Genomic DNA, 15,389 nt, shown 5'->3' with positions numbered 1-15,389 from the left:
CCCAAAAGGAAAAATAAGCTGCAACATGAAGTACTATGAGAATTCAGGCTCGTATATACACTGTACACTGAAATAGTCTGCTGGTTTTTCCTGTAATGAATGTTGTTTACTTATCAAAAAGTTGTACTTAGGAACTACAATATATTCTGAGTTGTAATAATAAATAAGTTGTTCATGTATTTACAGATCAAGAATATCCTTACACTGGTTAATTATGTCACTAGTTCAGACTCTTATTGGTATTCAGATACAAGTAGTTCATGTAATTATGGCATCAACAAAAACTTATAATCATCTGTTCTTAAAACAGAGCATGATGGTAATGTGTTTATAAATACACTTGCCACTGAATTCAGACATGTCAAACACAATGAAACACATTATAAACTGTGGTTTAGTTTAAACCCTGTTCTAAAGTTGTGGTTTTAACTATGGAGAGCCAACTGTGACACATTCACTTTGTCAGCTCAATTGATAATCAATTCATCCATAACTTTCTGGCAATAAGAAAATAGCTTCCTTAATCATCGAAGTACCAGGAAAGAGCAGAGTAAAATAAGAAACATACATTACTTCATCATCATCATCATCATTTTTATTTCAGTCAGCATTTACCAACTCTCTTGGAATGATGACACTCCCCTTCCTCATCTTTCTCTCCTGGACGTCCTCCTCGTACAGATGACCTTACTGCTTTCCTCTTTTACCATATCTTCTCATGTAATCTATGGTCTTCCATTTCCTCTTATGCCATCTACTTCCAGGTCACATCATCTTTTCACAGATTCATCATCTCCTCAACATGTGGCCCATCAATCCCAGACTGCTTTTCTTTCCCACTTCTACAACCGTTTCATGAGCTCACTTGTCATCTTCTTCTCAAGGTACCATCTTATATTGTTCTTTGCATGCCATATCCCAATGTAAACAAAATGTTGACATTATTGGCTTCCCAATAATTAAGTTAATAAGACCATGGCCCAATTTAAAATGGACTTCATAATATGGACAAATGCAGACATTAACCACTCTCTGCGGAGATTATACATATAGCAGGAATGACTACATGTACAAAGTACCAGTGATTATTTAGTATTATCAGGACCAGAGCACTGTAACTTAGTAGTTACTATGGAAACTGCCATCCGATGATAACTTCCTTGAGTTTGAATTGATGTACGTGTAATACCATGCTGCTGTGGAAGTTACTACTAGACAGCAAAGTTACAATAATGGTAAATATTATCCAATGTGGCCTAGGTCTCCTTGATATATTCATTTGGCCAGGTATGCGGATTATAAATGTACAAGAGATTGATAAACTTCTGGACACGCATACATATATATATTGGCAATGTTTAGCATAGCAGTGCTATTGAGATGGATCAAAATACAGATTTGAATTTTATAAAAGATATACGGACTGCTTTGATAGTACAGACTTGGTTATTTCTTTCTGCTTGCGAGTACCACACTGCCTGACCATGCTCTCTGTCATAGTTGTGCTGCGGTGCCCTTGAGCCTCTAGAAACGACCGATGCCTTTTAATAGCAGTCCATATATCTACACTATTACATTGAGAATGACTCCAACCCACATCAAATGAGAAGAATTCCTTTCCTACTGATCGACAACTATAAATACACTAATATTTATCTGTTTCCTATAGGGGGCTTGATAGTCCCTATGAAAATGATAATTACAGAATTCAGAAGTCATTCGATTACCCAACTGAGAACTATCCCCATGTGAAATCAGGTTGGAAAATGTGAATTATACTGAAATCAAACCATATTAAAGGGTTATTAGAAATTTTCTCAATGAACATACAATATTTTCTTTAGTACATCATTATGAGTTGTTATCAATCAATGTTTTGACTTCAATGAACACATAAAATAAAAAGTTATTTCAGAAAATTGTTTTAGGATTACAATATCCTACAGCCTGAGGTTGCTTGCAAATACACTTTGGCTTCAGAGATCATAACTCTTTGAAGTAGAGTTATCAATATTTATTCACAAGAGCTTTTCACACAAACTTATAATAGCACATCTAAAAAGTTCATTCCATTGATGCCAGAACAACTGGATATCTGATACTCATAGGCAGTCAGTTCTGATAGCAATTAGCTAAATGAAAAATTAATCTCCTACTTGTATATACCGTGATTTTGTTTTCTATTCATCAACTTTTCTTAGTGTAATATTTGATTAAACATGTAACTAATTGCATGTTACAAGCTATTGTTATAATCAAATCTGTTTTATTTCTTGAATACACAATGATTCTAAATGATGATCAGATGAGATGTTGATGAGTCATTTCATAATTCATCTCCAAGAATATCATCATCATCACTATCATCATATTGCTGTTCAGACATCACTTCCTTGTTAATACTGGGATTACCCTTAGTGGGGGTATGGTGGTTGGGCGTTGACATCGGCTGGGGCCTCCCAAGAAATGGATTCATCCTTGCTGGCATGGCAGTGGCGGAGGAGGGTTGAACGATGGGTGTGGCAGTGGGTGGAGCGGTGGGTGTGGTACCATCATCAGTTGGAGTGGAGCTGGTTGAATCACCGAGTTCCGTGAGGAGGGTATTACGGCTCATCTGACGGACAAAGTTCTGGAGGTCCTGGTGGTGTTCTCTGTCCGCTTCCTTGATCCATTCCTGTATCATCAAAGAAAGGAACCTTCCACTCTTTAAAGATCCTACATGAACTAAAACTTGATCTAAATTGAAAGCTGAATAATTATTACAGTATTTGGTAGCCCACATGTGCACCAATCTAAGAACTCACGATGCTACTGAACTTGGTCTAAACATGTCAGTGCTTACATTAATCAAAGAATGCCTTCCTGCCAGTACCCATCTACATGTGATTGTAGAGTGCGTATCAAAAAAAAGTTTACACTTTGAAAAAGCCATGGGAATTAACAAATATACAACATGTGGGTAATTTTTTCACATATAATTATGGGTTTTGGTCTCATCTATCCAATGAAAGTAAAAATTTTGACAGAATGTTACACTTGAGTGAGCACTGTCCATTTTTGTAAAGCTCGCAGAAATCTGTTTGCGCAGAAATGCTTGTTTTCACGCTGTGTCAAGGGGAAAGGGCGAAATCAAACTTACCCTGCGAAGCATTTCTCATAAATTTCCCTAGCACTTTTAGCCAATTGACATAAAACGGATACATTCAAGCATTTTGTAACAATTTTGCCGCCCAAATTTGAAATTTCAACACTTAGTAAGCACAACCTTTACCCTTTTTGAGCCAGCTGGATCTGAGGACATAACTGAATCTGAACAAAAGTTTATATCAGACATCTCCAGCATTTTCACTAAGTTTTTATCATTTAAAGTTGGTTTACATTTCATTTTTCATTTAATACTTGTTTCTCCACACTTTTCCCAAGCTTGGCAATGATTAACAAAATGAAAATCAAGCCTAAGCCATTTCATGTAAATCACAGCTCAGTGTAAAGCAAATATCGTCACGATGGTGGGGGAGTGGGGTGGGGCGCAATGCACTCTTTGAAGTGTTTGGGCAAGGAAAAAAAGTTTAAAAAGGTAAAAGATATCTTCAAATCAATTTTACTAACTAATTTCCACGTGTTCTTCATGATTAAGGTCTACTTTTATTCGCATAACTATTTCAAAGTTCTGCGCAAATCATTTTTCACCAACTTTTCAAAAGTAAGTGGTGCTCACTCAAGCGGAAATATTTTTCGACAGTTATATCGTCATTTGCTTAAATGGATCTGTACCAATGCTAAAATGTGGAAAAATCGTCAGGATATTACAAATATATAATTTTACAGGATTTTTTCTAAGTGTAAACTTTTTTTTGATACGCACTGTAGAGAGCCATATTTAAAATTGTCTTAACACAATGGGGTATGAACCCAGGACCTAGGGGTTGAAATTTTAGGGGACTTATTCACTGATCCTTAACACCTTCCAGTAGAAAAGAAACAGAAATATATAATTCAGAATTTGGTTTTCATTAATTAATAAAGGAGAGTGAATCAAGCTAATCTATTTTTTTCAAGCTACTATATTAACAGTTCAGATTCCTAAGCTGTTTTCCTACTGTAGAGTAGGTCAACGTAATTTATAAGGGTACATGTATGTACTGACAGGCTTACAGGCTCAGAAAGGGACAACTGAATATTTTTAATGGGTTTTATGGGGGAGGGGGAGGATGCAGCCCCTTAAACTTCACATGATGAAAGAAACAAAATGTGCTCTTAGATTTATGAAATTTGTGTTTGGAAACTACCTTGACTTCCTCAGCATACATTGTCTTGCTTAGGTCAGCTTTAGTTCTCTGTCTTGTTCCTCTGTAGGCTATTGTACCCTTACAAAGGGAGAAAGAATATTACAATCAGTAACATTAATATCACTTCAGGTTTACGTTTGGTAATCTTAGTTCCATCTATTGTATTTGGGAAAGTGTATTCATATTCAATGATGTAATTGATTGTCAATTATTTATCATTTCCATTTTTTTCACTTAATTTCCAGAGATACATGGCTCATATCATGTAGAGAGCGTCTCTAAATGTTATTGAGGTCATTATAAGGGTGTGGAATTGTGAAGATCAAAGAATAACATATCTTATGTCACAAAATCGTCTGCTTCTTAATTATTCTGCTTCAAATATAAAGCATAATGATTGAAAACCATTTTCTAACACAGGGCATCAGCCATCAAAACCAAAACCAAGAAAGCTGTGCCTTTGTAAATAATCATATATGCCTTGGTATTTGCTATTGTCAAAACACCTGAATGTTATAATACACCTAATCACTAGGTGGCAAATCTCGTTTGATCAAAGAAATGATACCAACATCATCATCTGTCAGAGTAATTATTTATCATGATTCATCTAAAAGCAACTTGATTTGACACTAAAAAGGCTTGAAAAATAAAAATAACCCATGAATTCATAGTTCCTTTATCATCAAAGAATGCTAACTGGCACTGGAGTACATGAACCTTGTTCAGCATGAAGCATGAAGCTAGTTTCAGTGATTATAAAAATCTTCCAAAACCCTTGTTCATACTTTCAGTACAAAATTTCTCCCCCAAACTTGACTGAATCAAGTATTAGGTATAAAACTGTACATTTAACGAAGAAAATAAATCCATAAATCCAACAGGATGTGGATTGCAGTGAGAGGGGTAAGTAAAGCAAATCCGGGGGGGGGGGGGGCTCCTCTAACATCTTATGTACATGTATCTGTTACAAATAATCCTAGTTTAATTGCTGTAACAGAGTGCAAGCCTTCTGTATGATGTTCTCAACGAAATTCCTGTTATTGATCTCTAAACTACGTGTAATACGCTGTGTCTTTCCAAATCCTCCTGGCTTTTCAGCAGCAATACTCTAACCAGAAAAAGTCCAGGGTCAATAAAAATCTTGACTACATGCACTTACAAAATCTTTTGAAATGAGATCATGCATTTGTGAGATGCTCACAAAGAACTTCCTGTTATTAATCCCTCATCTTCTCTAATCATTTGAGCACTCTCTATACAAAAGGTAACTCAGCCTTAGCTACAATAGCTGGATCATGCTTCTGTGTGGTATATTCACAATGAACAACAATGCTCTTAATCCTTCACCTATGAAGTGCTGCTTTCATGAATTCTCTCTGCCTTTCATTCACGCTACCTGTTAAGAATGACTTATATCAATTGTTGAATTGCAAGGTACTTGTAGATGGACCATCCATGATTTTATCAGTTTTGTGATGTCTACATAGCCATCTTGACATTCTGCTCTCAGCTAAACAGTGCTGTCACTACAATGTTGTTTTAAGAAGTCAATTCAAATTTCTTACCAAATGTTGAATAGCCCTACAAGGATTTACTAGAAGATAATGATAATAACACTTATTTACCTAGGGTAGGGAAGGCCCTGCATAACATGTTATTATCACCCTTCTACGTTCTTGAAATTTGAGTGCCTGACAAGAAGGCAGAAAGTCTTTTTTTTTCAAGTCTGTGGGACGACTCTGCCATGGATCGAACCCATGACCTTCCATTCATGAGGTGGGCGCTCTACCGCTGAGCCACCATTCCCGGTAATCGTAGAGTCTCATTCAAATTGGTAACAGTTGAAATTTTGATACGTTTCATTGCCCAATCAGTGATATGCTGCATTGTAACCAACATTGTAACCAATAGATATGGTGTACCCAGTAAACCACATCAGCAATTGAACAACTCTACCAAGTTGAGCACACTCTCTGATTTACGGTTGAACAATAAATAATAACCTACCCCTCTATGAAGGTTTCCTAGCAGGAGAGCTAGACTCACGTCAGCCCGAGCTCTGGGGAAGAATTCATCTACTTCATCAGCAGTCAGACTCATCGCTACTTCAACAATAGATTCAGCTGGGGAAAGAAGACAGTTATATTGTCATCCATATACCAAAGATGGTAATTCATGGGACAATTCCATCAATATGTCCACCCATTTCATTGTTTGAATGATTTGCCACTGTTTTCTTGATAATTTATAAAGTTATAATGCCATTGAGTTGAGGTTCATAAATGGATGTGAAAATTGGGAAAAAGATGTTTACTTAATGTAATTACCCTATGGCTAAGCTTATTCCAAAAGGTATTTTTGGAACTGAAAATTGAATGTAAATTGAATGAATGAATACAAAACCTATATACACACTATGTTTTTGGTTACATAATTTTTGTGTGAATTACTTATTCCAATTTTCATGAGTCGCTTTAATCTCAGTATCGAAACTAGTAAAATAAAAAGTGAAATAAGATATTTTACATTTTAACTTCTGTTGTTCCATTGAATAATCAAAGTTTGGTGTTCAGTGATTTTTTAAAGCACAAGTCAAGGAGTTCTTGAATAATCTCAATAAAAGTGTGATTTAAGATGTATAAAGACCTCTGTGACCTTGTACCTTTGACATCCATACCCGAAAACAAATCAGTTAATTGTCACTCCCATACACATACATGATCCAATAGATAGTCAATTCGTCAAATGTTCTTGAGTTATCGCAATCTGAACAAAAACAGGATGGGCGGATGGACAACCCGAAACATAATTCTTGCACCAGCTACGATGGGTGGAGGCATATCAACTACCGGGTAATCAAAATCTTATCATTGATAGCTAAGCACCTTTTGAAATTGATCTCAGGACCAATTTTATTCTATGTTTGCTGCTGTGCTTATTTGAATATAGGCCAAACACCAAGAGGTCAAAATCAAATGATTGACTTACATTCACCATCATCTGTCAGATCCTCATCTGTTTGTTCTGCTTTTCTTTGATGATATTGTATCCTGAAGAGAAAGGCTTCTAAGATGAATGCTATCACTATGGTTACGACTACCTGTAAGATGAATACAAAATAAAAGCATGAAACCTTATCGATTAGAGCAGTTGGGTTACAAATAATTCCTGTACTTGCTTAAAGCTCACAATACGAGGGGAATGATGTTAATAGCATAATGTATTGTGATAAATGTGGCTTGGTAGAAAGTCACACACCTATAACAATGACGATAAGCCATAAAGATACTTTCATACCAAACTAACTGCTTGCAACCCATCCGAAAACAAAAATACTTGTCATTTTCTAATCAAGAAATCTACCATGATCTACAGCCATAGTCAGGTATTTTTAACAGTGTGAAAGCAAGGTTCCTTGTAATATCCACTTATTAATAGATAGTTTTAATATCACACAAACTGTTGCAGTATTTTTCCAAGTATTCTCTCTTTGTGAAAGCAATTTTAACTTCTGTTCCGTCCCAGTGAGTACATCGCGCACAGTAGGAAACTTGAAAGTGGCATGCCTTGACTGCTAATCAGACTGTAGAGTGCCTACTCATAATTCTGAGAATTTGAAACAGTCTGTTTTGGGTGGGTATGAATGTGGAAAATAATAATCAGGTATTAAGAGGCCTGAACAAATTCTCCTAAAATTAAAAGCATTTTGGTCATTTTGGTTTGGAAGCATCTACATGTACTCTCTAACAAGAATCATATCCTGCATCCAAGGTTATTTCTCACTCTAAGGCCAATGCCAAAGCAATGTTATCAGAATCCTTGAGATGACGCTTTGGTGTAAATGTCCAGGTATTTCTTTTCTTGAAGAATTGTAATCATAATCACCACATTACAATCATCACCTTCCACTCTCCATATCTTTGTCCTATCTTCTTTTATAAACCATCACAATGGAGTTCATGATCAACAATTAAAGTTGATCATTAAATAAACAATATTATCTGGTGATAATGTTTTTATTTACTTACCATACTAGACAGGTAGAAAAGAAAGAAGTATATTCTGCTCCATTCTGATACAACAGATGCATATCCTCCCTAAAAACACAATAGAAGAGAGATTTTTATTTGTATTCCAAATCTATGAAACAAGACATGGAAAATATATGAATGTTATGATTCATCCAGTAAACTCGAAATATAAATCAGTTATGAATCTTTACTGGAAATTTGTGAAAATTGTAAAGTGAAAACTCATAATTCTCTGCAGTTGCGGCATGGTACTTTAATATGATTGATTACTAATTGCCATTGAGCATTTACATTTTAACAAATCATAGGTGAAAATGACTATGGAAAACTAATATAAATACATGTATTCTTTTTTATATCAAGTTACAGTATAGACAAATAAACATTGCTAAATTACTCTAAGCTGCAAGAAAAAATGAACAGAAAAATAGAAAATTATCTCAGTAAATTGCCATCACTCACCATTATAATATGCCAATTGTTGACAACAGTCAATTCAAATAATGTAACTGCAAGGCAAAAGAAGAAAAACATATATGTAGGATGATACAATTACAGATAACACTTTAACAAGATCAGACCAAAGTTACACATATCAGGCCCATCATTTTATCTTTTTAACATGCATTTTCCATGTTTGCTTGCTCTTAAAGTTATATGGTAACTTGCAATTTTATTTTCAGAATCTGATCTTTACCCAATTTTTCATGCAAACATATAGTTGTAATGTTTTCTAATTTGTTTCTCATTGGAACATGTATATAAGAGAGAGGAGGTCTGCAGATGAAGATTAAGTATTATGCTACAGTAACATTTCCCCCTATGGCAGCCATATGGTGAGTTGAAAACGGCCATTTTATTCATTTTTATTCAAATAACCACCTATATGTAGCTGGTACAACAACTTTCAAAACGGCTGTTTTTGACTCGCCGTACAGCCGCTGTAGGGGAAATATGACTGCATCATTACTATTCCTACACAAGTTTATAGTCTACATGGCATTGATAATCATTTATACATTACCATAACTCCTCAGTATATCATCAAAGTTGTTTAAATAGAAATAGTCCTTGTATCTTGAAGAGTTGCTATAGTAATCTGCAAAAGTGTCATTCCTGAAAAAATAATAATTGATGGCAAATAATAATCATAATTATTACAACACTAGTACAAGTAAATAATAGTCTGTTTTTATAAAGCACATATGATGCATAACACACAATGTCAGCATGTGCTTCAGAATAACAGCAAATAATAAATAAATATATCAGGCTTTGAGAAAGTATAGTGGAATTATTTATCTGAGGTTGGTCTGGCAATTACTATATATAGTAGTTTTGCCAGTTCAACCAAGGATTAATAATTCCCACTATGCTTTCGAATGAAACACCTGATATATTTGTTTTATATTCTACTTTGAATAATTTATAACCAAAATCTATGTGCTGAGCTTGCAAAGTCCGGTTACTTGAGTTGAATTACCTACTTTTCTCCGAGCCATCGTGCTCAGCGGAACGGAGATTAGTGCCTGCGCGGACGCATCGCTGGACTTGCCCGGGAGAGAGAGCGTGCTGGCCGGTGCGCCCGAGAGTTTAGCTAGATATCCAGTTTTGTGAAATAATGACGTCAGACCTCGATATATCCAAAAATATATTGAGGTCTGACGTCACACAACATCATAGTTGAAATATATTCGGTCACATGATGCTACTTGAACCAATCACTATAAAGGATACTCTATGTAGGATATAAAAATAAATTTCATGAGTTTGCTTTGTTTAATCAAGATAAGGTAGGATTGAAGCATTAAAGAAATATGGAGATTTAATCACAAACAAACATATTTTTTATAAATCTGTGGATAGTGTTTTTTTATATTATCCTATTAGATGTTGATTATTGTATTGAGAAACTGATCTATTGCAGCTTGCTGGAAATGCCCATTAACAATTATGCATTGTGTCAGAGCTACCAAGTCTCACGCATTATGCGTGGGACTCAAGCATTTTGAACTCTTGTTCATCCCCTCAAATCTCTGTCTCACGCAACTATCACAGCCTATCCCCATATACATTGTACACAATGTCTGTGATCTCACTCAGATTCACAGAAAATCTCATGCAAAGCTGGTCTTTGAACTTGGCATCTCTATTGTGTGTCCATCGTAATGAAAGTATTGAAATTGAAGCAAAAGTAAAAATCTAGATTAATGACTTAACTATGGATAGCTAATGTATTGCAACAAAATGCTCTAACCGTACAGGTTTAATTGATCAGCTCATTTTACACTCATAACCATTCATAACTGTAGGGAATGATAAATGAAATAGTTTTATTCATCATTAAATCATGAAGAAAGAGACAATAAACATGAAAACAAAGCTGCCAACCTTTTGAAGAGCAACTTTTACTCTGTATCTCCAAAGACTTCTATTTTTCCATCAAAAGGAGTATTTTTTTCCACTATGTCTAAATTTTTTAAATTTGGTATCAACCTTTTTCATGAACAGCTTTTATATACATTTGTTATTGTGAAATAAATCATTTTCAGGGGAAAGGGGGTGAAAAATAAAAATAAAAGGAGATAGAATCCACGGTATAAATTCTCTTTTTACGTTTGATATCAGGTCTCCCTTGATATTACAATTACTAGTCCCACAAAAATATCAAAGACCGTAAAATAGCCTTAAAAACAGACATACTGAAGATTTTCGACATGCACTCATCAGAATAAAATTGCATAAATGACCAGCTGTGATTGGCTATCAAGGTAAACAATTAAGGCTATTTTATGATTTTGCGGCACCAAAAAACTGATTGATTTATTCAATTATTACATAGGTCTGCAAGAATACAATGAGAATTTTTGTTCATATTTCTGACTTCCAATAATCTTTGGACAGAGTTAGACCACAGCCAAATTTATCTGGACTTCTGAATACAGGCTGAGAGTATAAAACAAAAATACTGACCTGCAACAGTTCTCTAGTTTAGTTTCAGCAAAGAACTCCATACCGATGATGGCATAGAAATAATAAATAATGAGCAGACAGACTCCAACACTGACAGGGAAAAAATATCAATAAATCATTATATACATGTATGTATTATAATCATTCCAACTTTGGAAATATTTAACTAACGTAATATGTATTTACTTCTTATGAATATATCTGGATATTCAGACATACTTTATTCTTTCAATCAATTTTTTCATTGTCTTAATACTATATTCAATACTGTGCATTACATAAAAACTTGTCTAGAAAACTTTCTCTTATTTTTACCCCCAAATTTCTGTCTGTACATTCTGCATCTCTTAAATTCTACATGTCAGTAAAAGAAAAGCTAACCTTGCCATCCTTGGTGTAAGTTCATATAATGTCCCAAATACATCACGATATCTCTTGTTAATCTTGAATATTCTGAAAAAGAAGAAGCAATGAATCGTACAGATGCACATGTTATGATTATATCTGTTTATTATTTGCTATAATGCAACAAATGAAATAACAATATTGCACAAAAAAACAGAGCTAAATTCTACAAAAGGGAGTCTCATACATGCAAAGACAAAGTGTACTACTGCCATCTTTGGTCAATTAATGAAAGGTACATGTATGATAAAGTTGGCATGTGTCTGTATTCATGGACCTACAAGGGAATTGTTTTTTAAACTGCATTTCAGTCAAAGTTGATGGAATTTAACAGGAACAGAAGATGGGTGGGGTTTGTCTAAACACTGTATTAAAGAATGGTCATGCCAGTTAATTGCAACTTGGTCTTCAACCACTTATTTTTCACTCTGTTTGTCTCATTTCACAGGGTCCTAGTTCATCTACAAACAATTTATCTACTAACCATAAAGTCTTATGGCCATTTTAACCATTTACCATTTTGGCTAAGTTCCAGTTAAGCTAAAACTATTTGGTCTAATATCCACTTTATCTAACACTGTATAGTCTATATGATAAGATCAATTGACTGTTATAAACAAAACTTTTATTGACAGAGTGCAAATAAAGAAGTAGGCAAAGTGAAGTTAGACTATATGGGCATTAGACGGCAGTTAGACCAAATGACTATGGGACCAAATTACAATAGTACGAATGGATGTAGCCAAGAAAATAGGTGATCTGGGAATTAGACCATCTGCTAGAAGACTGGAATTTGATATAAACTATAGGGTTGTACAAAGCTTATATGAAACTTTGTGCATCAAAAATCACATACCTTTATCTCAAAAAGAGGTTAACTGTTCAGGAATTTGAACAAATATGACCCTTATAAAACTGTATTTCTGATAGTCTTCTATTTGACAGCACATGGTAGCTTCATTTCCAGATAGAAAGCCCAAATTTTGATAGGACATTGCTTGGAGTATGTGGTTTTCAAAAAATTTAATATTTTCCCCAAAATTTGAGACCCCAGTTACAAGAAAAGGCCATTTATTTTTAATAGTGATTTTGTTTGTTGATGTCAAAAGTATGCCAAAATTAATTTACTTTTGATTTACAACTTTCTGTAACAATCAAATTAAACACATTACATTGACACAATCGTCACTTGAAATATTCTGTATCAGATTAAGCACAACAAATGTAAATGTACAATGAGGATTGCGATGTAATAAAGAGTGCAGCCTAAGGAAAAGAAAAGAAAGAATAAAAAGACACTTAAGGAAAGAGACAATTGCCCCAAAATAATCCTCATAGTGTGCCTAAAGAGTTCCAATAAATGGCTATGGAATTTGGTGTGACTACAAGAATAATAAGCAGCCCTCATACAGAAGATATAATTTCCCCTGAAAGAGCCCTGCCAAGAACGTTTGTTTATTTTGTTAGTGAGTTTCTGAATCCATGAATGCTTTCCAAGCATACAGTTAAACTATTTCCATATGTACAGAGTTTGTAGATATCATGGTTAGACAGAACAGTCATAAAAGTTTGATTAGATTGAGTTTAAAAATGTATACGCAGACAAAATCTAATTTGATAACAAATTTCACAATATCATAGAACAATGTGTAGTACTAATGGCTAATGACAAATACATGAACTTTGTACACCTTATGCTTTGGTGCATTATATATGGTATGTACATTGTACATTGTATAATATATCCCAGCTCACTAAGCACATTATTTGTAAGTAGATATAAAGAACATTTTGTAGAATGTACATATAGTTTTCCCATCTTTGAAAGAGAAGAACCAACTAAAATAGTTTGTCTCCAAGATACTAAGTTATGAAGTACCAGTTGTTGCAGAAAACATGACTGAGAAAGTCTAATAATACAGTTTCATCGTCACAATACCATTGTAGAACTAGATCTGATTCAAACATGAACCTCACTCTGTGAAATCATAAAATCTGAGCTAAAAATGATCACAATGAAGATCACAAAGACAGTGCAGTATTATTGCTTGGACACAAGACCAGACACCTGGCTGGAATGTTCTGCTTATTTTAACCACTTCTTGGCAATAAACTTTTTTCTGCTAGAATTGGACACATACAGGAGTTTATGATTTTAAAATCTATGCATACAGACACTTTGGTGGACATTTTCTTGGATTCTATTTGAACTCATTTTTTAGATTGTTACCACAACAATACATGTTAAGATTCATCTCCTAATCCAGAGCTGCCAACCTAAACAAGAACATTTCAGTATTTTTAAAGCTGAAAATCAGTATTTTGGCGAGGAAATCAGTATTTTCAAATACCATAGGACAACACATAAAAATGAAACTTGAGAAATCAGTATTTTGCATGAAACCATCAGGATTCTTCTAATTTTTCAGTACTAAATACGGAAAATCCGTACTACTTGGCAGCTCTGCTAATCCCTTATAAAATGTACTTATTAACATATCCATTGCAGCTTTGATTAAATAGACATGGTTACTGCAAGTTCAACCACAATGATGTTAGATGGCTCTTCAAGTTGACCACGACCAAAATTAAATGATGACCTATAAGATATTCTAATAGAAGTTACCTGTGATAATATGTCTTTATGACGTTGTCATGCTTTGGATGGTCTTTCAGGAGACTAATTAAGAATTTATAGGGTTGGATAGATTGATTATATCATTTTCATATCTTTATGTCATCAGTGGGCTGGTGAAAATCTTTCATCTTCAACTTTTAGAATTTTGAGGACAGCTAAGAAATGGCTCTATTTTAGAATTATGACATACTGTTATGTTGTCGTTGGATTAAGTGGCAACAATGTTTGAAATAGAAATTGTTCTCTTCGGTAAATACGAGGTTGCCACCATAATCATGCATAATGCTAAAGCATAGCTTTTGCTGAGTTATCATCAGAATTTTTAAATTTTGAGACACAAGATTTTAAGAGCCAACTGACATCGTTTCAATTCACCATTGCTTCCAGTGGCGATTGATTACAAACATAAAGAGATTATATCAGAAAATGAAATTGGGTCATTCTTTAATTCTGTACCTTGACATTAATTTTAAGTGAAATAAACTTTACAGAGTGGCTCCTATTACTTTCATAACTAGAGATCTGTTTATTACTGGTATTATTCAGTACTAATGCCATCTCTCACAGCTCTGTCAAATATTGAAAACAGATCAGAAGATTTTCTTCTTAATATTGTTAGTACAGTAAACTATGCATTAATCAATCTTCCAAATAAATGCCTTGTTCAAGTCACTATTCCAGAGCAGAATATACAAAGAGTGAGTTAACTACATCTTCTGAATAGTCAAATTTTGTCAAAGGCGTACAGATCTCTGTGGTCCACAGATATTTGATTTAGGCAGAGTCACATGTATTGCCTACATTGTACATGTATACTGTATGGCCTGGGCCCCGTCTTACAAAGAGTGATGAATGATCCAATCAATCGTAATCGTAACTCTATGGAAATCCATCAAGGTCATAAATTTTTCTAAAGGAGATTGGCACAATGTCCTTTGTAAACAAAGATAAGCACATTGAATTTTCAAGAAAACAATGAATGCATGAATATTCATCATAGCTTGAAAATATTTTGAACAAACATGCATAACAGATGTTGACGTTGCCGGC

The 15,389-nt window shown here is 34.3% G+C and overlaps 1 protein-coding gene across 1 annotated transcript in view; it reads right to left on the bottom strand.

The window, feature by feature from the left end:
* Positions 1-853: 853 nt before the first annotated feature.
* The window catches only part of LOC121409222 (two pore calcium channel protein 1-like), a 50,200-nt gene continuing 35,664 nt past the window's right edge, over positions 854-15,389 (bottom strand). Inside the window, exons 15-23 of the mRNA XM_041601083.1 lie at positions 11,678-11,749; positions 11,297-11,386; positions 9,348-9,439; positions 8,786-8,832; positions 8,321-8,389; positions 7,281-7,392; positions 6,300-6,415; positions 4,290-4,367; positions 854-2,674 (exon numbers count right to left, since the gene is read on the bottom strand). Of these exons, the coding sequence (XP_041457017.1) occupies positions 2,327-2,674; positions 4,290-4,367; positions 6,300-6,415; positions 7,281-7,392; positions 8,321-8,389; positions 8,786-8,832; positions 9,348-9,439; positions 11,297-11,386; positions 11,678-11,749 (1,024 nt within the window). The 3' untranslated portion in view covers positions 854-2,326. The remainder of the gene's footprint in view (positions 2,675-4,289; positions 4,368-6,299; positions 6,416-7,280; positions 7,393-8,320; positions 8,390-8,785; positions 8,833-9,347; positions 9,440-11,296; positions 11,387-11,677; positions 11,750-15,389) is intronic.

This window comes from Lytechinus variegatus, chromosome 2 (genome assembly GCF_018143015.1).
Source record: "Lytechinus variegatus isolate NC3 chromosome 2, Lvar_3.0, whole genome shotgun sequence".
Lineage (NCBI taxonomy): Eukaryota > Metazoa > Echinodermata > Echinoidea > Temnopleuroida > Toxopneustidae > Lytechinus > Lytechinus variegatus.
The sequence above is the reverse complement of the archived record's forward strand: the minus strand, read 5'-3'. Positions and strand labels throughout refer to the sequence as shown.